The sequence below is a fragment of the Labrus bergylta genome, chromosome 2, assembly GCF_963930695.1.
Source record: "Labrus bergylta chromosome 2, fLabBer1.1, whole genome shotgun sequence".
Taxonomy (NCBI): domain Eukaryota; kingdom Metazoa; phylum Chordata; class Actinopteri; order Labriformes; family Labridae; genus Labrus; species Labrus bergylta.
The window spans coordinates 11,937,502-11,963,744 of NC_089196.1; the positions used below are offsets into that span (position 1 = coordinate 11,937,502).

At 39.2% G+C, this 26,243-nt stretch overlaps 2 protein-coding genes across 2 annotated transcripts; one reads left to right on the forward strand and one right to left on the reverse strand.

Moving 5' to 3' along the window:
* The first annotated feature begins 225 nt into the window (after positions 1–225).
* inpp5l (inositol polyphosphate-5-phosphatase L) lies at positions 226–20,158 on the forward strand. Its single transcript, XM_065964834.1, has 16 exons — positions 226–767; positions 6,087–6,128; positions 6,558–6,658; positions 6,990–7,077; positions 12,038–12,101; positions 12,685–12,788; positions 13,055–13,107; positions 14,483–14,602; positions 15,071–15,155; positions 15,319–15,414; positions 15,504–15,578; positions 16,922–16,995; positions 17,093–17,204; positions 17,392–17,463; positions 17,560–17,619; positions 18,457–20,158. Exons 1-15 carry the CDS (start codon positions 708–710, stop codon positions 17,599–17,601), a joined length of 1,188 nt encoding a protein of 395 aa, XP_065820906.1. The 5' UTR covers positions 226–707; the 3' UTR covers positions 17,602–17,619; positions 18,457–20,158.
* Positions 20,159–21,983: 1,825 nt separating this feature from the next.
* nkx6.3 (NK6 homeobox 3) lies at positions 21,984–24,575 on the reverse strand. The gene is made up of 3 exons (XM_020658046.3): positions 23,722–24,575; positions 23,002–23,171; positions 21,984–22,572 (listed from the first exon to the last, which is right to left on the reverse strand). Exons 1-3 carry the CDS (start codon positions 24,134–24,136, stop codon positions 22,342–22,344), a joined length of 816 nt encoding a protein of 271 aa, XP_020513702.1. The 5' UTR covers positions 24,137–24,575; the 3' UTR covers positions 21,984–22,341.
* Between the last annotated feature and the right edge of the window lie 1,668 nt (positions 24,576–26,243).

The window sequence follows — 26,243 nt, forward strand, 5'->3', positions numbered from 1 at the left end:
TCCTGTTTTTGAAATGTGTGTTAGGTAATGTTGTAGAGTCCTCAGTTGATTTACTCGTGACTGTCATCTTAAACCTGTTTTAACAGCTCACTTAAAAGTAGTCTTACATGGCTTTTGTAGTAGTTATAAAACATATTTTTAGTCTAGATATTTTAAGTGCACTCAACATAGCCTATTATGGGATTATTTTAGAGGAGGTTTCACTTTGAGGTGACAGTTCAGCGATGATCAAGTCAGCTTTAAGGAAGAGTGTAAAAGAAGAGTGAGTGGAGGAGGCGGAGTTCAATGCCCAACATTCAGACTGTGCTCGGTCCTGAGCGTTTGTCAAGGCAGCAGCAGATGCACCGTCCAGCCGGGTTTAAGTCCTCTAAGAAGCTCCTAGTCCAATTAACGCAGTGGAGGCGGAAATCCACCCATGTCGGCTATTAAACAAACTTAGGCTACTGCTCCTCGGTGAGGCGATGAAAGTGAACACCGCTCCGGTACATGAAGACGACAAAACACCACATCCCGCCCTCCTCGAACAAGTTGGACCAGAAGCGACACGGAGTCATCAGGGGGATGCTGGTGTATTTTAAGCAGTGGTAGTCGTGTTTGTGCCCCACAAATTAAGCCTTTATAAGCTCCCGGAGAGGAACTGTTGTTGTATTTGTATTTGGCGACGCCACGGAGTTTCTTTCTTCGCTGTTTGAGGAGGATCGTTTAACATGGAAACGTACACCGACGTGCTGCTCGTCACCGCAAATGTCGGCTCTCTCTTTGACAATGTAAGTAAGCTGGTAGGAGTTACATTGAAACAACTCCACACTGTCATGCTGCCAGAGGATTATGCGTAATGCTGTTAGGCTGATAGATAAATGATGAGTCTGTTAAGTGTAAGAGAGGTAAGTTTGGACCTCACATTGCTTCAGCTGCCGGGCACATCCTCACACATTTGTTACAACACACGGTGTGTTCAGTGACCTTTAGCCTATTACTACAGTATGCAACACTTAATAAGCATGCAATACTATTATAGCATTAATTCAGTGTCTTTATTTAAACAGCGATAGTCTATAGTGCCCGTTTGCTGTTGTTGGTTTAAAATAATTAAAAAAAAAAAAAACGTCTTAAAATATGACTACCTGTTTAACACGTGACCTGCTTTCAGTCAGGTGAACAGGTGAGATATAAACTCCTCACTGTACAAGCTGTGACCTGTAGTCTGCGATGCAGTGACGCTGAGGTGTTCTGCCTTTAAATTGTTTTTTTATTTTAATTGCACCCAAACAATGACTGACCCTGGGAAAATGTAAGTTTATGTCTTCTAGTGATCTGAAATGTAGACATGTATGTTGATAACTTACAGCCTATTAAAACTGTGGGGGGAGATAAGCAGCTAAGACAATACAAAGATAGGTGGCAGCTAGGAGCCTATAGCATAATAACAGTTTCATCCATGTAAAAATACTCTTTCAAACAAATGTTATCGTTCATTTATTTATGAGTTTACAGTATTATTATCAACTCATTCTGTGACACAGATAAGCCTGCATTTTGCACTACCTCTGCTTTGTTGGTTTAGCTCCTGCATATCTTGGTGAGTATCATTATCACTGTAACAGTTAGAGTTTATAGTGAGGATACATTGGGTTAATCAACCCACCCCGAATCTAATTCAGCATTTCAGACTAACACCGATGTTAACCACAGGGTTGACAGTCTGGGTGTGCTGATAATCCTTGACCTCTCGTGTACATTTTTCATATATTGGTTTAGACTCAGTTAAGAAGTGTAAGTCCTGCCTGCATTTGCTTCCAGAATGAATGTGTGCCCCTCCCCCCAAAATCATCTTCCCCTTCCACAAGTTGCGATTGTGCTATGTGCAATCAATCCCTGATAAAAAAAATCACTGTTAATAATGTTACACAGAACAAGATGGCCCTGTATTATTCAATAGTCTGAGTTATATTATGTTATATAAGCTAATGATGTCTCAGACATTGAAGCCTTTTAAAAAAAATCAACATTAGGGGATTAGAGGGATTCAACTATTCTTAAAACATAGAATAAAATTCAGGGTTCTTAGTTTTTGTATGTACGGGGTTAACAAAACTTTCCAACATTGCAGAGAGGAGAGCTCTTAAAGTCATGGAAATTTGGCACAGGACCATGTTTCCGGTTGCCAAATCTGTCTCCAATGAAAACATGTTAGATCCCATTGTGGAAGTTATGTAAACAGATGAAAATCTTCCCCCACGGGACATGAACTTTTCTCCTAACTTAGGCTCCCCATTGCTCTAAACAAATACTCCTAAATGTTCAACCAGCCGTCAGAAGTGCAAGACCTTAAGCACTTCACAGGTTAAATCCTACTCCGTTAAAGTGCTGGAGCAGCCAAGTGTTTTGACAGAGCAGTTAGCCAGTGATCCAGTGAATTCAAAGTATTACTCTTTATATGACACAATATCAGAAACCTTGACTGTACGAATTACATATTTGTAGTAAGTGGCTCTGAATAGACTGCATTCAATACATTTCAACAAACCTCAAATTTGATCTTTATCCTTCCAGAATGTGTCAGACTAAAGATACTTTGTAGGAGGTGTAATTGCTGGGAGAAACTATTCAGATAGACGCACTGCAAGCCAATTTCCCTCAGCATTGTGAGACATCTAAAAACAATAAAGCATCAACTTAATCACTGTCCTGGATTCTTACCAGTTACCAGTTTCTTTGGAGAGCTTTTGTTGAAGCCTTCTTAGGACCTCTTCTGTTCAACGTGTCTGGTCTTGTTGCTTGGCACTTTGTTAGGATGCAACAAAGTGGAGGAGGATACACTGTTTTAAATCGAGGTTTTCACGACATTGAACAACTAGATTTACATTTTGAGAACAATTGTGCATGAGACGTTCCTCTAAAACATCAATCAATCAATACATTTTTATTTGTATAGCGTCAACTCATAACAAGTGTTATGTTACAAAAAGCAGGTAAAAGACCTTACTTAATGCTATATTACAAAGAACTAGAGTTATTATGAAATGGATAAGTGGTGGATTCAGAGTGATGCGTGACGAGTCCTCTACAGTACAGTAGGTCACAGTGGCCGCAGCCATCCCCTTCACACGGCCATGCAAATACACTATGCAAAGCCATTTCTCAGCTACTATTAACCCACCTATTAGCAGCTTGTGTTTCACTTTGTAACCATTCTGCTAAACAAACTCTGACGCAGATGTGTAAGAATCAGAGACACAGCTTTAATGAAGGAAACATTGATGTCTCACTGTTTATCATATTTTTCCTGACAAATCCTGTCATCCTCATCTTAAATATGTCGTCTAAACTTTGACTTTAGAAAAGAAACGTCTGACTAAATGAGCCATAGCCTTGTTGGATTGTTGTGTGTAAGGTATATCTACCTGCCTTACACATAGTGTTCTCACCTGTCAGGTGTCCATGCAATATTGAACTCATCATTGTGTGGATCATGAACAGATCATAAAAGGTGCAGCTATACTTGAATGAGAGACGACATCCTGGAACACACACACGCAGTGGAAAGCACAGGATAATATTTCCAGACCCCTCATTGTTTGTTTTAACCTGCTTAGAGTTAATATTAGCTCAGAGAATTTCCTGTCTGAGATTTATGACTTCCATTTGACCTGCCTGTCAGCTCGCTGGCGATGTCAATTTCAAGACAGAAGTCAAAAGGTTGTAGGGAGACTTTTTGCCGAACTTTATTTGATATGAATATATTTGATCAAACACGCGTGAATTAGGTAGGTGAGATGTGAAACATGGGACTCATATGTAAACTCTCAGATAAATATTGTGTCTGTTGTTAAAATATAATTTCTCTGAAACTTAGCTAGTGTCAAAGTGTTGGCTGCTGTTGGATCCTCGGTGAATTTAATGTAAAAAGTTTTATCTGGTAAAAAAAAAAAACAGACATAATTACATACCAATGCTTCTTTATGATCTAAAAGAAAAATATAGTGAGTGTACTTTATAGTTTTTTAATACCTGTCACTGTTGTCCCCAGGTTGGTTTATGACAAAGCTTTTTCCAGCACCCGGAACGAAGAGCCTTTGTTTACATTTGTTCTTGAAACGTTTCCTACTTGTCATTTGTTAGACAGTTAAGATATTCTGTCTGAAAATTCTTATCATGAATGTACATAATTAGAAGAAATGAAATCTACCTATTTGTCTACAAGGCCATCGAAATCAACACAAAATAAAAGTTCCTCAAAACAACCAGTGTTTTCAGCTATACAAGTTAGTCGCACAAGCGGAAATTTGGAGAGGTAAAGAAATGTGTTCAGGAATAAAAACTTGAGTGGGGACAAGAACTAACTAATGTGATCAAATGTGTGCCAATGTCAGACTGTGGATGTAGCCAGAAATGACCATTTAGAACTAGAGGGTGGTGCTTCAGAGGAGCAGAGGGTTGGCGAAACTGATTAAAACTGTACAATGTATGTGCATGTCTTACTCATTGGCTGCCAAATAAACTATTATTATTGTGAGCTGATAAGGGGTAAATGGACTGCACTTATTTAAGACTTCTCTTTTCATCCCACCACTAAAAGTGCTCAATTTCATCATTATCTTGTAGGGCTGGGCAATTAATCGAAAATGAATCGATTATTTCGATTATTTTCAGGGCAGAGTCACGTGACGACACGTCCAATCCGTGACATGGTAGCAATGTCCGTCGTTTGGACACATTTTGTCTTTAGGGAAGACGACACCGAACAAAAGAAATCAAATGTAAACACTGCGGAAAAACTCTTTGCAAGAAAGGCAAGTTATTTATTTTCTACTGTTTTAGAGAAGTTCATCTCTACTTTCAAACCAAAATGTGTCGTTTTCATTTCAAGCGATGCTTTGATTTCAGTTTGAAATATACAATAAATAAGCACAAAATAGTTCATCAGATATGCACTCTTTCATTAGAAGAAATATCCCAGCTTTAATAGTTGAGCATATTTACAGTAGAGACCTTGTCAGTGAACTATGAAGTCAAAAAACAAGAAAACAAAATAATCGTTCATTTATCGTAATTGAGGTAAAATGTTCAATTAATTAAACTATATATTCTAACAGATTTACTAACTGAGTTCCTGAATGATTAGAGTAATTAGTTACTTAGTGAAGTTACGTTAGCGTTGCTTTAAAACCCATCAATGCACACATGATTTAGTGTTGCTGTGGCAGAGTGAGAGGAAACAACTCAAATTTCATAGAACTTTGTAGCCATCATCAACATGTATAGGTATTGTGTTAAGTATGTTTTTTGAAGGCAACAAACATTACAGTGGATATGAGCAGCATTTCTTTCAACAACATAAGTTGCATACAGTCTGTTTAGTTCTTCCTGGCTCACAGATTGTGGAGCTGGTGATTTAAAATCATGCCCTGGCTGTTTGGTTGGATTAGATCTTCTTTGGTCTGCCGATATAATGTGAGCTGCACCGGGGTCACAGATGTTTTGGAGCGCTGGGATCTATTACAACTAGTTTAGTAGAAGTGTTACGTTTGGTTAGGTGCTTTGTGAGATTAGAATGAGTATGTGTGATGTGTTTGAAAACTCACCATTATGGGATTGTGCTTTATTTCGAGGAGGGAAAATAATTCTGGTATAGACAGGAAAGCAAGCCATCAAATCAATGAATTCAGTTTGAATTAACTAATTATAAATAATAAAACTTTGTCAGAATGTAATGACTGGGATGGGACTTCAACAGTCAAAGTGTATGCTCTTTTTCACCAGAGCATCAGTGTTATTGATGTTTGTTAGGATGTTTAACACATTTCAACACATACAACACAAACTATTCTTCTAACATAAATGGCCTATCCTGGCTTTTAACTAAATGAGTGCTCAAGTTTCTCTATACCTGCTGGGTATTTAAAAATAAACTGTTTTCTCACCTGTTAGCCATAACATTGTTGTTTGCTTGATGTTAGTGGTGTGTTTACAGCATGTTACACTGCCCCCATGTGGCAGAGAAATGAATTATTTTAGTGTTGCTATTTGATTTTAAACTATTTCTTCCACACACTTTGATGATTAGTCTCTTTTTCTTGTTACAGGTGGGTGAAATTCAAAATGAATGGTTACAAGAACTGTACAAGGTAAGCTGCTGTCTCACATCAATCCTTACTTACAGTTTCAAAGGTTTGATATTCACACTCAATACTGACGGTGAAACATATCTTTCTCTTATGATTTCATGACTAGTCTGTCTTGTGCATTTCAGACAAATTAAACCTTTGTTCGTTAGTCCTGCCCACTTTTGTTGACAACATAATTTAGTAGACATCCCATAGATAGAAGCATCAGCGCCCTCTCCCTCGGGTAAAAAAGGGATCCTGTGATGATGAATAATATGGTCATTGCAGGCAAACACAGAAATGTATTAACAGAGAAAAAAAACTCCACATTATGCCCAACGTATAGTTGCCTTTGTCCTGTTGTTGGGACAGTGTTCACCCTCTTTACTCATCATTGATCTGTAATGTAAAATCAGTTGACTGAGACATGTTTGTGCTGCTTTGTCACAGACTATCCACAGCTACAAACCACAGTTCATCGCGCTGCACTTCCAGGAGGTGGGAGGGAAGGACTACATGGCCAACATGGGTCATGCTGAAGACTTCTTTTGGTAGGAGTTCTGGGCGAATAATCATACATGTGTATTGTAGGCCATGGTCTGCAACTACATTTATGTATTCATTTCATTTACTTGTTTTACTATTAATGAATCATTTTTGTTCTTTAATTATCTATAAGCAGTAAACAATTTGTCCAGAAAACAGTCAAAATAACTTAGAAAGGAATGCATTCAATTCAATTAAATCCACTATAAACTCAGCCAATTCATTTCCTGCAGTGTCTAATCAATTTATGGAGTATTGTCTTTAACTCTGCGTCAAAGGGCTCAGCTTTTTATTCTGCTGCATGACAATAGATCTGTGCTTCTCTGTTGTTTGCAGGAGCATTGAGTCCAGTAAGGAAATGAAGGACTATGACAGGGTCAGCATCTATGTGGACAACCAGTTTCAAGCAGAAAACAGCTTCACGGTAAGAAAGACGGACGACTCAGTCAGTGTAGTTCACGTAAGCTTCCACTAGATGGGGCCCTCCTCCATGTTAGTGTTCAAAGGTGGTTTGAAGCGTGAGGTTGATGTTGATTTTAATGCAGAGCTGGTTGATGTTCAAGTCTCTGGGAAAGGCATCAGAAGACGTCACATCTATTGACAAGGCCTACAATATCAGCCTGTGTTGTATTAGAAAACATAGGCCATTTGGAAGTGTTTTAAGGTCATAAGAATGTTGTGAAGTCCTTTTTACTTTTGGTATTATTTGTATGCACATATGCATTTGCCTTATACTCTTAGGTTTGTTCATACTTGCATATTTTATAAATCTGGAGGTTTTGTTCTGAAATATATATGGGAAGAGTAGAGCTTCCTGATACACGACATGACAGCAAGTTAAAGGAAGAATGTGCGACTTTATGATCCAGTAGATGTCGCCCTTGAGCAACAGCATTAAACCAAAACAAACTGCTGTTTGGCGAAAATTCAGCTATTCTGAAGCCTCCGCTCTCCTCCAGCGACACACCTCCAACCCCTCTCAACTCCTGTTCGCACGAAGGAGTTATCAACTAGAATGCACAATAACTAAGCACCATTAAGGGCAAACGGCGGACAAAATTGTCCTTTGTCTCGAGCAGCAATTGACTGTGGCCTGCATGTTTGTGCTAGCACTGAGCAGGCTAATGTTAGCACGTGTGGTTAACTCATAGCTTCATGTAGCACTTAAATTGACATGACGTGATCTAATCACACTTACAGAATAAGCAGTGAGTATGTTATTCTTCTTTTCTCTAGTCCTTGACTTATACAGCTTTATACGCAAGGCCGCCTCGTCCATGTAAAGATGATGTAAACACGGCTCCGACAACAATACAGCTGGCCAGACTCAAGCTTCTCACTGACTGTACACAGTCATGACTCAGAGAGACAGTTATACAGGATATCCTTGATTTCTACTGTATTTATGTGTTTAACATTCTTCCTTTAATCATGACAATTTAAGTTGTACACACCCATAAATAAATAATGGAAAGCAAGAATTTCAATATCAATGTGATAAAACAAAAAATGTCTCCCAAAATCAGTGACAAGGCACTAGAATAGGAGAACTGGAGCCTCTGCTTGTCAGCTAAGCCTGTTTCTAGGTGCTCAGCCTGTTTTTAGAGTTAAGATTCATTCAGTCAGGACAGACATCATTGATGGTGTTGGAATCCCAAGGTATACAGCTGTTACAAATCATAGCAGTTAGTATATTATTTTAATCCTTATTTTAATCCTAACTCAGATTGTTACATTGTTACAAATATAGGCATCGAAACATTTCTAGTAATAGGTGTGCATTTGTTGTTCATGTCATTATCTGGTTTGTTGTGTTTTTTGACAAGTACACACTGGTTTTGAGTGTGTGTTTATCTTTGTGTGAATTTTTTTGATTTTTCCTGTTGGGTGGGACGCCTCAATGAGATAAACAACACGTGTATCTCTTACAAATAGCATGAAACAATGTTCAAGGAGTTCCACAGAATGGCTAAAGACATGTCCTTAAAGACAAGTCAAGTCTCTGCCTCCATATCTTATCTCCATCTATCTCTGAACCTGGAGTCTATCTCCAGGTGTGAACTGCTCTTAAGTGCCCATTCTAGATTTTTTTTTTTCACCGTCACACAACAACACGCACATGTTTCCCTTCTTTTCTTTGCTTGGAATTTACACGTGTAGTTTAACAGATTAACAGGTTTGTCAGCATAAGTTTGTGGGGAACTCAGCCCTCTGTTACCAGTAAGACTTCCCTACCTGTGTGTCAGGATTTCTTAAACCATTAACCCTTACTCCTCCCATGTGAAACCCTCACACTGTGTGTGTGACAGTAGGGGTCAACGGCTGCATTCGTAGACCAAAGGTGTGTGAAGTAGAACGAGGAAAGTCAATTGCCAGGTGTTGGGGAGACTGGCCAAAGTCAATACATTTAACTCTAGATTAAAACTATTGATCCCAGCCCATTTGTGCACGATAAATAAAGTGTGAAGGGGGGGGGAGTAAAAGACAGCTGGGACCAAGTTTCCCCTGCGCACCGATGTTTGCACCCTCCACTGTTTGCCCTGAGAGCCTCCTCCACTCCCACCCCTCCCAATGTCTCATTCTCATTTCGTCTGTGCCACCTGCATTGATTTTCAATTTGTTTCCCCTCGGCTGTGGATCATCAGTTATGTGGCCAAGAGAGAGTTTGGGGGGTTCTCCTTTCAGAGGGGCTTCAGCAGCAGAGGGGGCAGACTTGCATGCATTCCCAGTACAAATGGTGTTTTGATAAAAAATCACTTGTAAGTCAATATTTTTTTATTAAACTGTGCACAAACCTGATTGATGAAGATAGGTGTTTGGCAGAGTATGTGGAGGAGAATGTGTGTTTGAGTGTGTGTTTGTGCTTTGCTGACACTTTAAACATGAAACTGTTACAGATTCTACGTAAACATGTCCGAGTTTAGATCCGTTTTCCCGAGCTAATTACACTATATTTTAAATCCTTGAATAATCATTTTTGCCCTAACTGTTAAATAAGACTTTTTTTTTTTTTAATGTGTGTCTTGTTGACATTCTTTAGGTGAGCTTTTAGCTTTAGCATCAAGCTAACAACTCGATCAGGCTTGTTCAAATAACTCCAAGTCTGAAGTTTGGACAAGTTGTTCGCTAATTTTCACTCACTACCTCCGAGACCCTTCAATTTTATGAAATGAGGAGTTCTTTGGCACTGAAGATAAATGATGTCTTCAGGGAGAGATCTCTCATGCTCCGACTGGATGTTTCTGTGTGTGTGTGTGTGTGTGTGTGTGTGTGTGTGTGTGTGTGTGTGTGTGTGTGTGTGTGTGTTTGGAGGGGGGGGGCACAGCGGTCCATCACGCCCAGAGCCCTCTGAGTGCTGGTTGATTTTTCTTCGGACCCCAGCCACAGCGGCAGCGTTGGCAGACAGCAGGCCTACTGCTTAATACCTTTTAAATTGTTTTAATTTTCTGTCTCTATTGATCTCTCGGGCCGTGATTAATCAGATCAGTGGAGCAGGCAGTTAGTACATTAAAAATTGTCAGCAGCATGTCAGGGATGATTGGGTGCTGAAGTGGAGCATGAGGGTCCGTGAGTGGATGTGCTCAGTTGTGTGTTCAGTCTGATGGTTTCTATTCTTTAAAGTTTCATGAGTCTTTAGGAGAGTTACAATATACTGTGTGTCATACTGAATCATTCAATACAAAGCTCACCATTCAGCTCACATGATGGCAAAATGAACAATTCAATTCATCAAGTCAGACGTTGTGTTTGGATGATTTCTGTGGTTTTTGTTACCGTATCGATGTTTTTTATTTTTATTTTGTGAGTGCAGTAAAACCAGTCTAAATGGAACGGGGTCACACAGAGAGCTATATGGTTCTATTTAAAAAACATTATAAAGACCAACATTTTATTGTGTTTAATCTAAAAGAAGCGTACAGTTTGGCACTTCACTTTTTGAAAAAGATTGCTGGAGTATATCAGGCACATCATCTTTTAAAAACACAACTCTTAGGTTGCACGTTGCCCATTCTTCACTGTATAGGTCTGATAAATCCTATTTTATTTTATTAATAAAATAAAATAAATCCATTTTAAGCTCCCGTGAGAAGTTTGAATCTGGTTATGAAACAGATTGAAATTAATATTTTTGTCTCTTAATTACAAAGAATGTAGTCGTTGTTGTTTTTCAGAGAACCAGCTGAACATTAATACCGAGTGCTTTATTCCAGAGGTTTCAGCCGTTGTCTACGTTTTGATCGTATCTGTCCTCACTCAGAAGCAGTTCTCTAAAGATTGATTGGTAGATTGATATACTCACGTGTGTGCACACCCACACGTGTAACAGAGAGCACGTTTTTTGTCTCGTGTTGTTTTGTTGATTAATACTGTATCAGTAATATCTTTTTTTAATGTGTGAATTTTGGGTTAGATTTTTTTAATTTAAACAATTAAAAATGTTTGTGGTTGGTTATTTTAATCCATCCATCCTGAAGGGTGTGTTTTGATGTTTATGTTTTCTCTTTTGTGAAACTTCTTCTGTCTTACTCTTTGGGATTTTCACATTTGGACTTTGAATCATTTGGACTTAGAATCAATCAGAGATTGATTATTTCCATTAAGTTATTAAGAAACAGCAGTTGTGGGGTCGGTGTTTGACCAAGTGTTAAGATGCAGGATGAGTTTATTTGTTAAAGATATTAATTAATTACACATGTACAGAACAAAATCAGCAAAGACTTGATAATATTAACATTAACTCAGAGACAAAAACAGAGCTAGTACAAACAACCAACAGGCACACGAGCTGTAGAAGCAGGTAGACAAACCAAAAGAAAACAGGGGATAAAGTTAGTGAAAGAATAATCAGAGACAACATTAGCAAGTAAAAGCAGATACAATCACACAGTAAGAAGTTATAGGTGTCACTTTGTTCACATGGGGTGCCAAAAAGTTCCACACAGAAGCTCTTTATGCTATACACTATCTGAGTTTATTTCTGTGATATATATTTGAATTATTTTATGTTTTCACTTTATTGAATTCAGATGTTATTAAGCTGTTGAGAAACATTCAATTGTAGTTTTAAGGGTGCTGAAGAAATGAACTTACGAGTATGTGAATGTACCAAGTCAGGGATTTGTGTTGTGGAGAGTTGTGTTCACATTTTTACTGCACCAACCATGAAAAAAACGTTTTGGGGATTTTCTTGTGCCCTTTGTCTAAAGCTAAAGTCTGCAGTAAAATGTTATAATAGCATGGATTTATTTTAGCTGCACTTTATGCAACCATTCTGTTTTTTAATGTTGTAAAAATGAAATGGTTTGGGAATATTCAGATGCTTTTGCATTTATCAGTTGTTTTAAATTAATGTGCTTTCTCTCTCTCTCTCTCTCTCTCTGCAGGCTTTGGGGAGTATGTACTTCATCCACAAGACACTGGAAAACATCCAGCAGTATGATTTTAATGGTAAAACTTTTACTCCTCATTCCTGATGATTTCAGATATTTTCATGTTTGTCAGCTGGGATGGATCTACATTGCTTTTTAAATTTCATGGAAAAACGTCCACAACACGTAACCCTCCCCTTCATTCTGCACTGTTTTGGTAAAGGCTCATAAATGGCTCACACCATCAGGCCGGTAAACGTCAATGTTGCATTATGATTGGCACGGTATTTTAATATCAGGCATGTCAGGACATTTCTCTATATAATGACATCTTGATTGCCAACATTTTCAACCATGTATTTGCAAAGCACCTGAATTTAAAGTGGAGCTGTTATTTTGCTGCTGCATAGTCCAGTCACGTTAGTCGTGAAAAAGCTCCTCAGAAAAGCTTATGGAAGAACCATAAACATCCTGCAGCTGCCACCCTAACCGATTGTTGTACACCAAACACAATCTAATGGCTCGCTTATAGATTCTCTCATCTCGTATGCCGCTCTGATGAGGTTAACACCAGTTTATTGATTGCTGTTTGCATGTTTTCTCACTCTTTTACATGTCATCCCTCTCCCTCCCCCCCCCTCCCCCCTCCCCCCCTCTAACAGTTAAGGATTTCAAAGCGGTATCAGGGCAAAATAAGTACGTGGGCTCTCTGGACAGTGTCACCACAGTGGAGAAAGAAAAATTCCCAAAGAATTTCTGGCCTGATGTGAGTATGTATGCAAGAGTGTGCATCTGTGGATGACTGCATTTGTATGTGTGCGTGTGTGTGTGCAGGTTTGTGGGGAGGGGTACGTGAGGGCCAAAGGGAGATGTTGGGACAAATGAGTCTACTGGGGCTGTAGTGGGCTGTCTGCCCTCTCTGACAGGGAGATGAGACAAATTATGTGGAAGAATCAATAATGATCAGTTTGGCCCTTCAAAGACACGGCTCACTGCTGTTTAGTGACTCACTCTCATCTGTCTCTGTTGCAGTTCAAGTGGTCCAGAAAGGGCTTCATGAGGACCCGCTGGATCATACACAACCAGTACGTACGATGGTCACCCTGATGAAAGACAGCTCAGGGTTCCACTCACTTTTGCTTTTTGATTGTCAAATCCAGTAAATGTAAAATCTGTACTGATAACTCACATCTTTTTGAGCACAACTCTCACTCTTGTGATTTTATGCTGTATGTCGCCTCAAACTGCTTTGAAACTTTGTGTGTGAACTGTTCTCAGAAATGGTTTCAAAAATAGTGCACGTACAATACTTAAGCGACCTACTTTCTTAACCCCCTTACATTCCTATAAAACGGTTTTGTTTTGTTTCCTGTGTTTATCGAATCAACAACGTGAAGCATGCTCAGGAACTGAGGATTCAGTTTTTACCCCCTTCTGGAGTAACATTAAAGGTTAAAAGAGTGTTCAAGGTGCCCCGGTAGCCCTGTGGTTATGTTGCGCACCCCATGTAAAGATCCTCGTTGCCGTGGCCTTGGGGTTGAATCTGACCTCGGCACTTTACTGCATGTCATCTCCCATTCTCTCCTCCCAACATTTCTCTTCAGCTGTACTGTCAGATAAAGGCAAAAATGGCCAAAAAATAAGAGAGGAAAAAGGAAAGAGTTCATAATGCAGGTCAACAGAAACAACAATCCAAAACAAAAGTGATTTCTATCTGCAAGATAGGTAAGTCAGGGAATGAGGCTAAGATGTTCATGTATCTTAAGTAGGTCACAATAAGCCAATGTTGCACACAAAGCAGTTTTTTTGCTGTCTACAACACTGCCAAAGTCGGTCAAAGACGATTAGCAAAATGATAACATAATCAGTAAACACCACAACACACACTGGCACATACTTTCAATACCTTTCTGAAATTATTTACATGCTAAAATATTCACTTAATAAAGTAGGTCATGTCCTGTGGGCTCAGAAATATTTGAACCGTCACATGTTGGGAAAACATGTCTTCTTCTGCACTGTTTACTCCTCTCTGCAATAGTAAAATATTTTATCCTATTTTGCATTCAGGGGATGCCATGTTAACATGTCAATTTTGGTATGTCTGTGCACATGTTTTTTTTTATTATTTAGCCAAGTGTATTCACTGAATTGTAGTGAAAATGTAATTTTAAATCACGAGGTGCTGCTTATTGTGAGAACAATTGTCACTATTTTTTTTTTCACAAATGGAGCAGAGAATCATGAATTGTTATATTCCAAAGGGAGAAAAATTACACAAAAGACAAATGTGCTTGTTGTTGCTCTCAGCATTAACATGAATCAACGTATTAATACGAAAGATGCTCATAAGTGATACGCATTTTACTGTTTCATTCCTCACTGTTTCCTGTGTTTGCTTGTGTGTGTGCGTGTGTTTGTGTGTGTGTCTGTGCGCACGCGCCTGCGTGTTCTTCACAGAGGTTTGGACCTGGTCAATGTCCACCTCTTCCATGATGCCTCCAACCTCATTGCCTGCAACTCCAGTCCTTCTGTTTATTCAGCCAACCGCAAAAATGCTCTCAGATATGTCATCAACAGGTCAGGTTCTGAAGAGCATTCAAACATGGAAATCTTTACTGCTCAGTGTACATAATAACAGCAAACACACTCTCCCTACAGTTCAAACAGAGATACACTAAATGGTCCTTACTTTACGTAACTCTGTTCTCTGAACCGAATTGACAAAGCCAAAGACAATAAATTCAATCAATCAATATGTATTTTTATTGATTTTTAATTTACACGGCCCCATATTGGAACAAAAGTTATCCTATTGGAATAAAAAAAAAGCATGTCTAGACTGAATTCTTTTTTAATATCAGTACATCTGTGGATATTCTTTTTGCTATCCAATAGCCTTTATCTTCTCAAGTATGTCTTATATTATGGAAAATAAAGGACTACCCCGAAGATAATTATATTTCTATAATTAGTCAACAAAAACAAAAAATAACATCTGTGTTATCCCTGACAATGCTTTTTATTTATTATTATTTTATTTTCTAGGATATCAGACAACCGCTTCACTGCTCTGCCTTTTTTCCTGTTTGGAGATTTCAACTTCCGTCTGGACGCACTGAGTCTTGTACAGGTAGGAAACAACTTGTATTTCTCTTCAAGCAAGCAGAAGATTCTCTCTCTCTCTCTCTCTCTCTCTCTCTCTCTATATATATATATATATACATACATACATCTCTATAATTGATATGTATAAGGTGACCCGGCCTCTTGTCTGTTTGTGTTTCTGTGTGCAGCATCTGTCCACTTCAGCAGAAATTCAGACAGTGACGAAGGACAGCAGTAATGAAGTGGCGAGGATCATCTGTGAAGAAAAAGACAACGACCATCAGGTGATTAAAACTGATTCAGTAAGGGCAAGTCGCTGACATCTTCTTTTATGCTGCTGCTGCTACTTTATCTGTCCTCAATTCACATGCAGGTGCTGCTGCACATTGAGGAGAAGCTCTTTGCGTACGTGCACCAGGCGGTTTTCAGGGAGGACAATGGCAGAGCCGTAAGAATACACTGTTTGACACACATACCTGTTGTTGGGGTTTTATCAAGTCAATTTTGGTTATATTCTTTAATAATTATATTTAATTATGGATAATATAAATATCAATATAATTAAACTATGTTTAATCAACTCTTGGGGCACTTGTGTGTGTGTGTGTGGATAAGAGAGAGAGAAAACGATGGTGGAGAGAGACAATGCACCATGTGGCTTCGTCACATGGTGACAAAATGGTGGACAACAAAGGAAGCCGTGTGGCTGCCTTTTGAAATAGTTTGAGCTCTCTGAGCTGAGTTCAGTAACTGTTACTTAAACACCAGAAAGCCAGTGGCCGGACTTTGATTCAATGGCGGGTACACTGGTCTTTCTGTTTGTGAAAGCCGTTGACTGAAGGTAAACTAGCGTAGCATTACACACATAGACGAACACAGCGGTTCATCACAATAAAACAAATGCAGCAGTCTTCTGGCTACAGGAGCCTAGTTCTTTATGTGTCCTTGTGGATTCAGGGATCAGTGGGCTTCCTTCAGCGCTCCTGTCCAGTTGCGTTCAATGACGTCTTATGAAAAATCAAGAGAAAAAACTCTTTTTTTGCTTGAACCTGATAGCATCTGATTCCGCCCAAAACTCCTAAAAATATACCGTGGAAGTAGTCAGCTGAATCCTCCTGATGCTTGAATTCAGCATGTGAAGAGCTACCTATACTGAGCAACCTCAGCTCTGGAGTTTAACCTATGTAAGCCAAGAGGAGGAAAGGGTTTGTCTCGAATGCTGGAGTCCATCATATGGAGAGGGTATCCTCTGGTGTCGGCAGACCACACTTGAAGAGGAGGAAGCAATGCCTGGCGATTGCTTTTAAAGACTGGAGCTGCCTGTGGGTTTACCTCAGGCCTCCTCCAATGAGGACAGACAATTTAGACCCCCCCCCCACCCCCCCATTTTTCACACCTATTTGTTAGTTGCTGTTGGGGGGGTGCTGGGCTAAGACTCCTTTGTTTAGTTCCCTCCAAAAGAACTCTAGTCAGACTTGAGAACTGTGATACAGGCCTGAGTCCTTTGTCCAGCACACATGGCTGAGGCCCAACACTGTAATGTCCCAGGCTGCTTATCTGTACTCTGACACATCTTTCCTAATGATGGTTTAGATCCTGTCTGCAGATCTAACCTTTAATAATGGAGCTATGTTGTTTGACTGAAGTGAATACATAGTTTGGAAGGAAAAAATAAGTGATAAATGTGACAATTAGCTGCAATATTACTATTGCCCTAGTTTCTCTTGCTTGTCTTTAAATCGTGTAACTTCCTGTCATTCCTATTAATGAGTCATTTTCTCTATCCCTCAGCTTTTGAAATATGATAAAGAAGTTGCTGCCTTTTATGATGTAGTTCGAGAAGAAGAGATCCAATTTCCGCCAAGGTCAGGATTGTACCTAAGCTACTAGTTTCTAACATACTATGTACAAACTCCCTCCTCTTTTGATTGTTTTCCTTACTGCCATCTGTGTCTCCCTCAGTTATCCGTACAGTGAAGAAAACACTAAACCCACCCAGTACATGAACACTCGCTGTCCTGCCTGGTGTGATCGTATCCTCATGTCACACGCTGCCCAAGAGTTCCTCCACAGGGTCAGTCAGTGCTTAATGTCAAGTCTTTACAGCCATATGCCAGTTTCATCATATAACAAACGATGTATGCAACATAAAATGAGATTTTTTTATCTGAAAAGTTCCAAAGTAAAGTGAGTCATTTTCACTTGAATGCCACATTTCTTTTGTTTCTTGTCCAGCTGATAAAAATAATGCTTCTTTTCAGAGAAATGACGATGATGATAAGGATCTCGTTTACAACACAGTTGGTCCTAACATCTGTATGGGAGACCATAAGGTAACAGTTCAGATTTCATCTTTATTTTGCAGGCAAACAAACCCGCCATGTTGGATAACTTTGGTGTGTTCTTGTGTTTTTTTTTCTTTCTCACAGCCTGTTTTCTTGTTCTTCTCCCTGAAGACAAATAACAATTGACTGGGATCTTTCTTAATGGTAAGAGCATGTTGCCAGGTAGTGTGTTTCAATATTGTATAGCATGTAGAGGTGTTAATATGTCTCTATGGTGATTCCATAGACGGGGTACTCTGTGTGTTAGAGAGATCACAGTAATCTTACATGGCTCCCTGGAGAGCCATAACCCCGGCTGGCCCATTGGAGCCGGGATATGAACTAAGATGAAGTGCCTGCGGGACACAAGCACTCCTTTGTGTCCAGTGTAGTGGGACCAGAGGCGATCAGCACCTTTCACTGATCTATGTCTTTTGAATCCTCTCCACTGTCACTGTGGCTACACACTAAGTGCACCTCAGGCCTGCTCTTTATTAATTACTGTCTGGATGGTCGAACAGATAGAAATGCATTTTACAGAACAGCATATTGGCATTTTTACAGCCACATTTTTTGTTTTGCTGGCTTTCAAGTGTATTTATTTAAAGGATAAACTGCTTTTTCATGAGGGCCCTTCTTTAGAGGGCTGCAAAATGACGAGAGCCACCTAATGATGGGGCCTTCAAATGGTCCAACCAGCTTACCTAGTGTTCTCAGTTCTTGAAGACTCTCAGTTCTAATATCCTGGTACTATATATCATTTGTATGGTTGTAGAAGAGTGTTTAGCCTTATTTATGAAGGGAAGTGGTTCAGTGTGCTTTGAATGTAGCTTTGTATGTTTTTCAATTACCTTTGGCATTATGTAAAAAATGTCTGATGACAGTGATGTAAGCAGTATCACACTGTTTCACCGCCCTTTATGTAATTCCGACGCTTTCTCTTCTGCAGCCATGTTTGATAAAATGTCTATCTACGTCTGTGTGTGTACGTGTCTGCTGCAGGTCTATAACCGCACCATGCTCAGAGCTCTGTCACAGTATCAGAGGGTAATCAGAAGGATGATCACCCACCACAACCCATCCATCAGCCAGCTGTAGGTCGGGACAGAGTAGGAACCCTGTCCACATATATCTGGTTTCTCACATCTGGTCTCACTGCCCACCACCGCTCACAGATTCACCCCAAGCTTTTATGGATAGAGGAAAGTCCTAAACATCCCTCTTTGTAGTCATGGACGTTTAAACAGGACAAAAGGATGGTGTTTATGTTAAGACTGTAGCTTGCGACTTTAAACTACTCATTGTTGTGTGCATGGATATTACAAAATGTGATTTCTGTGTGTAAAAGGCATTGTTAATTAAAAAAAAAAAATCTTGAATGCCCAAATTCATTTTAAAACTCTCCAATCAATAAGGAGCAACTAAACTGGGTGATTTTGGCTCATTTATAATTAGCAGTTCAATCAGCCAATCAGAATCCAGTATTGTAAAACTGTTGTGTAATGAACTCTTAGCTAAAAATGATGAAAAACATTAGTGTAATGTCAAAACTTAATTATAAATTATGATCATTCATATCAAGTATGGAGTGTTTTTTAATATGTAGCAAAAATGTGCAACACATTTTAATCACAATGTATTTCAGTATAATAGATTTTTATAAACTAAAAAGAAGATTTTAATATCAAAATGACTTTGAAAGGACACTAGAAAGTTTACAAATTTTTTGAATGCAACAACAAAGTGATTACAGCAGTTTGGTCTTTGCACGCTGAGGTAAGAACTGAATGAATCTGTCAAACGCAGCAGCAGTGTTTCACCTTGTTACAGAATGTAGTCGTTGTTGTTTTTCAGTGAACCAGCTGAACATTAATACCAAGTGCTTTATTCCAGAGGTTTCAACCCAGCAGTTGTCTATGTTTTGATTGTATCTGTCCTCACTCAGAAACAGTTCTCTGTACTGTTTGTCTGTTACACATGGTGTCTGTGCAGACATCTCACCGTTCCTTTCATGGTTGGCATCGATATTATATCATTACCAAAAGAATGATGTTGGCCGCACATGTTTACTTCTAACTATGGTAAAGGAGTGTTCATGTTTCACGTGGCCTCACTTGATCTCTTGATATAAGTATGAATATTTGTTTCATATACTCACGTGTGTGCACACCCACACTGCACTGTTTATGTTTCTTTTGTCTCATGTTGTTTTGTTGATTATGTTGATTAATAGCCTCATACTGTAGCAGTAATATATATTATTATATTTTTAATTTGTGATGTTTGGGTTAGATTTTTTTATTTGAAAGAATTTAAAATGTTTGTGGTTGGTTATTTCTATCCATCCATCCTGGACGGTAACAGTGGGTTAGGGTTGGGGGGGGGGGGGGCAGCTGATGTGTGTTTAGGTTTTCTCTTTTGTGAAACTTCTTCCGTCTTACTATTTGGGGGAATGCAGTACACAGATTTTCACATTTGGACTTTAAGTCATTTTTGTTCAGTGGAATCAAAAACTCCACCCACCATGACAAGATGAAGTCACATTAACAATGGTGTCTGTTTCAAGGGCACTTTGTGCTGTGTGTTCTAACCTTAAAGCGGTTCACTGTTCATTAAAAGGCCAGTATTACCTTTATATTAACTCTGGTCAAACACTACATCATTGTGATCATTCACTTTTGTAAATAAATATTAGCCTCATAAATATGTTGCCATGGTTTTTTATTGTCTTTATCAGCACTGTATATGCAGTCTTTGATGCAGCTCATGTCTAGGATTTGGAGACGGTCATCTTTAGCTTCTTGGAACAGCAGCAGTCACCTCATTTCACCGACACGTTTGAGTCACACCTGTTTGGGGAGATGCTGCGGCGTAGGTCACATCTTTAAACCTTGACAGAAGCTGATAAACCTGCATGATTGGTTAAAGTACCGCCTATACTCTCCTAAATGCGGCTGTTTTCATGATCAAGGGTTGTGGATCTTGACTGGTGTCAGAACTAAATATTACCACATTAACATTTACACTCACACACTTTATGTTGACCGAAATAACGCAAAAAATATGTGCTTTGTTTAGGCCAGATAAAAAATCTAGAACTGTCATGCAAAATGGACATCAGGTCTACACACCTTAATCCAAGGTGTGTGTGTGTGTGTGTGTGTGTGTGTGTGTGTGTGTGTGTGTGTGTGTGTGTGTGTGTGTGTGTTGGGTATGTGTGTTTTTGTGTGTTCTTCACAGAGGTAAAGAATTGATCTCTTATGTTAAGCTGGGCTTTATTGCAGCAAATGAAAAATTTGACCTTTACCAGAGGCCATGCTAAACTTTTAACTCAGATTGAAAGTCCTTAAGGCTCAACACATCAAGAGAACCATTTCTACTATTACTGCATTTCATTTTTTTTTTTATTTATTCAGTTGTTTAACTCAGATAAATACAGGCTTTTAGATTCCAGCAATTTGGAGGGACACTAAAACATAAATCCATTACTGAAAATGTACAAATCCTCGAGATTGTACAATGCTCGGTCATTTTGAGAAATGTTCTCTTTAAACATAGTGAGCAAACTGTATACGACAGAACTGACAATTTATGATGCGTACCTTAGGCTACATGCAAGTACACTGTTTACACAGTCTAGTGAATCATGTTTGCCGTGAGTAAAATAAACAGACTTGTCCCTGCAGCATTCCTCCGTGTCTCCCTTGACAGAGCCTGGTGTCTGTCTGAACCATTTGAAATCTGAACTCACCCAGTCTAAATGGTGAATGAGCTCTTCTGTGTGTATTGATTTTATGTTGAGGTGGCTAGTGGGGGACATTGTCTTCAATTAAACCTAACCACACCAGTAAATCACTCTAGATTAGACCTTTGACCTCTGGGGTTTAACTATGAATTTAATACAAATACAGCAGAAGGATTAGTTATTACACCTACACCATGAACTGTTACATGGATACAGACAAAACAGTTTGCCACCACGTTTAGTAATTGAGTCACATTAGTTTATTGTACAATATTCAGGAGTCGTTCACATTATCCACCTCCATATTGTTAGCGTATTTTAAAAGCATGAATACAGTAGGCCTAAAGAGTTCATTTCAAACATCCTGCCTCTCAGTGTTTGTAGGACTGAGTCCATTGTTATGAAAAGCCCACAAACATTTAGAAAAGAATCTGTCACGTAATGCCTGTAAGAGTAACATGAAATAGTGTGCCATCTCTTCACCGTCAGATCAGCTTTACATTCATGAGTTTAGGACTGAAGCTGTGATTGAGATATCTTTGCCACCTAGTCTTGATTTTATTTTATTTTTTCACTGCAACATTTTACATTTGCAGGTATTTGTCCATGGGTTAAGACAATTAACTAAGGTAAGCTTTTCCGGTATAGCTTTATGTGGCATTACACTTCTGTGGCTTTCACATCATTTAAAGTGCCTAGCACAAAATAATCAGCAATATATTCATAGACTGTAAATATTAACATTTGAATATACTCTACTGTGAAACAAGAGAACATGAATGACTTCAGATGTATCATCTTAATTTATTAATATCCTTTCACCAGTAGCACCATGCACTTTTGTTTGGGTGATTTAATCATTTTTACAAAAAGATGTTCATGAAACTATCTCTCCACATAGCAGTGTAACATTAAACAGACCAGGGATCCGTTCTTACAGTAACTTATAAAAGTAAACGCGTATTAGCTTAATTTTGTAAAAGTAAAAGTTTTTCTATTGAACCTGTTTTTGTTGAATGACCACTGACGACCTCTACTGAACATGCGTAAATGCTCACTCATTCAACTTCGTTTTCAAAATGAAGTAATCAGAACAGCATGCAGGTGTGCTGTGGAGGCTCATTGAAATAGGCTACAGTTTGTCAGACGTGGTGGGGCCCGAGCCGCAGGACGGAGAAGGCCCTACGGTGTTTGCGAAGAAGCAGTCGGATCTTGTCGTCGTCAGAGTCCGGGTCCAGAGGCCTGTTGTACTCCTCGTCCTCCACCTCGTTCTCCGAGGCCTCCCCGCTCTGTCCCGCGAGGCTGGCCTGCGTGGAGCTCGGCTCTGAGGCGCTCTTCTTCCTCCATTTGGTGCGTCGGTTCTGAAACCACACCTGAACACAACATGAGGAACTTTACATTTTCAATTGTAACCTTAATACGTTATGCAACAAGAGCAATCAAACATAATTGCAGGATCCTGTTCTTGTGGAACTAAGGCCTGACTGTTAGTCCTCTTACTTGTGTATTGAAGTAGATATATTTTAAATAGTGAAATGAAATAGTGTGACATCTCTTCACCGTCAGATCAGCTTTACATTCATGAGTTTAGGACTGAAGCTGTGATTGAGATATATATTATATAGTCTAACTCTTATGTGTTGGTTATACAAGTAGGTTCTATTGCACCTTTCACAACTAAAGTGGCTACCAGTTGCTTTAAAAGTGCACATGAGACCATAAAATATAAAAAAAGAATGATGAGGTTGACAGAGGAAGGATCAATTCAGCTTTAATTCAAGTTGACGTGATGTCATCTTTACCTTGACCTGTGACTCCGTCATGCCCAGAGAATAAGCCAGTCGGGCTCTCTCCGGACCGGCAAGGTACTTCGTCTGCTCGAATGTTTTCTCCAGGGCAAATATCTGGTGCCCGCTGAATGTAGGTCTGGTGTGTTTCTTTCTGCCTGACATCTCCCCAAGAGGACCATTACCTGAGAGCAGCAGAGGAGAGTTAGTATTCAAGCAAAAGTACTACAGCGCTTTAACATCAACATAAGAACTAAAAAGAGGTGATGACACAAGTATTTATTTCTTATAAAGACTCTCAACCTCTCAATCCTATTGTCCTTTTATAAATAAAAAAAAACGGCAATTATGAAATAGATAGAATTTTGTAGAAGTTCTTTTATAAGCAGAGATAAAATGCAATTTAATAAGTAACAATATTAACGGGGAATTTGGGGAATATTGCTTTATTTTCCAGTATACTTGAGAAACTCATCTTTCCTTGTTCATTTAAGTTTTCTAGGTCTTAAAAATCAAGTATAAATAATACAATTTTTTTATTATCTTGTGTGTTATACATGTGTCGGACTAACTCAGTTAAAAAAAAATACAAATCAAAGCTATTGTTCAAATCCTGCATTTGACCTTGAGGCTTTAAAAGGAATGTATATTTCTACATGTAGGCATCACTGACCTTGAAGTAATCAGACTCATACTATTTGTAACATGAGGATGTTGTTTGTAGTGTGTACTCACTGTTGGTGCACTGCTGTCTCCCTCCTCTCCACTCACAGCCGCTCTCCGCCCAGCAGCTCACACTGCGACCCTTCATGGGGCACTCTGTGCCTGGCTTGGAGAAGCCGCCCAGGTTGGAGTTGTAGTCTCGGTTATAGTACACAGACGTGCTGGTGACGGAGGGCCCAAACCCCCCCATGGTGGAGTATCCAGGCAGCAGAGTGGTGGTGCCCGTGGTGCCCATCCCCAGCATGGAGCGGCTCAAGATGTCGCTGATGCCGTGCGGGGTCCCTGGCTGCAGCTGGCTGTTCAGGCCTGGGTTGAGTTTGTAGAAAGAGTTTGGCACCGAGTACTGGCACACCGGGGCCTTCAGGTCCGTGTTGAATTGGTTCAGGCTGTTGTTAAAGAGGAAAGACCCCTGGATGTTTGGATCCATGGGGAGAACGGTAACAAAGCCTCCAGGTCTCAGTAACACATCCAATAAGATCCAGGTAGGAAAAGATTTCTGATGGGCCCACGAGGAGTTCTCTCACTCGCAGACGACGGGTTCGGGTTCACACTTCCGTCTCTTGATATTTAATTAATAAAAAGCACTTATCGCACTTTAACACAATCCTTGATGTTTCCCCAAAGTTGCCACCACATGAAAAGCATCAAAAACAGCAGATTAACTCTTCACTCTCGCCCTGCACCTCTCTATCTGTAATAGTCCCATATTTGATGTCTTGGGTGAGCCCTTCGGACACAGATGTTCCCCTTGCTGGCTCTGGTCTCAGAAATCATAAATAAGCAGTATGTGGAAATGGAGTGGCACCTTGATAAAGATAGGCCACATTAGAATGCAGCCTGGGATTGGCTGGGGTCTCACAGCTTTAATGGCGTTCTATTGGCTGCTTGCTGAGAGCTGAGCCTTTTATTGGACTGCACCAGATTAATAGTGTTTTGAACAGGTGGAGTGGGAACAAGTTGATTTTTTGATGGCCTGCCATGTCTGACCAAGTGTGGTGGAGGGGAGGGGGCTGAGCCGTGAGTGCACAGAGCAGGAGGAGAAGCATTGCTCGGATTCCTGATTAAATTCTAGAGAAATTACAGAACAACATTTAACTGTTTGTATACGCAATGTAACTGTAAATGGTAAAAAAAAAAAAAATACATTTATGCAGCAGTTCCTGTCAGTCAAAATTATTTTTATTGTGGATTATAAAGATTTAGTTCAATCATATACAGTCTGTTATATGTTATCAAAAAACTCTCCTACTAGCAAGCTGTAGAAAAATATGTACAAAACGTTTACAAGACACCAACAAATACAGATAAGTCAAACATTTACATTTCGTGTTATTGCAGAATTATGTAGGTCTTTTTAAGCATCAGCCTTAAAAGAAATATCGTATAGAATTCCCATAAAAACTGCTACGCAATAGGTCATTTGTTTGTTTGTTTATTTGGATCCCCAGTGATAAAGCAAATTGTCAACTATCCAAAGGAAATCAGCACAAAAGAGGCCATTTTGCATAATTTATTTAATGTTGTCATCAAGAAGACAAAAAAACAAAAACCTAGCCTCATTCTCTTTTTCTACTTGCTCATGCAAAAAACCTCGCCACAGTCAAAGTACCATTCCAAATCAAACCACCACGTATACCATCAAACCACCACTACCTTCAGATCTAAATCTGGATCCAGTCAGTCACAAAATTCACAAACAAATCTTCGGCAGGGTTCTTGTAAGTGTATCATATTTTTCTACAGGGTCTTTGTATGGCCAGAAACAAAAGGACAATGTAAATGTAAATCATTCATGTTCTTTTTGAGCGCTGAAGCAGGCCACATTAATTCAGGTTGTCAGTTCTTGTAAATGATATTGAAGTAGCATAAACCTGTGTAAATGTTTAATCAAATGTATTGTGTAATTGTTTCTGGGAAGTGCTCAGTTTACGTTTACAGTATGTGTGCAGAGATAGTTTCATTATGTGTTGTCACAGCGGTAGAATTATTACTGCTTACTGCTCTGTGTTTCCTGTCATACCTGATATGAGGTGTGAGTGAGCCACATATCTGAGATCAAAAAGTATTTCCATGTATTACCAAAAACCTTAAGACGTAAAATTGTATTCACAAATGTATACAATAATAATTACACCCTATGCTGGCCTTACACCTAAAAACCTTTCAAGCCATTTGAACGTCACAGACAAATTCCAAATTTGGAAATGATCTGAAAAGGAATAGCTGTAGTCTTTCAGTTAGTAAGTCAGATGTTAGTCTTTTAAACATGAACATTTTTGCAAAGTTTTCTTGTGCATGAAAGGCACTGAACTTTATGAACACTCTCAGTCAAGCATAGTTAATGTAAGTTGCTGTTATGCTGTTAGTTCGAGGGTGGTGGTTTACAGGGTAATTTATACAGGCTACTTAACTATTTTATGTAAAAATATTACAAATGAATAGTTAAACAGTGTCTTCAGTCATAGAAAAACCTTTCATATGAACTTGTATTTAAACATATCCAAACTCGCAGCTTCAGAATAAACTCTCCATGT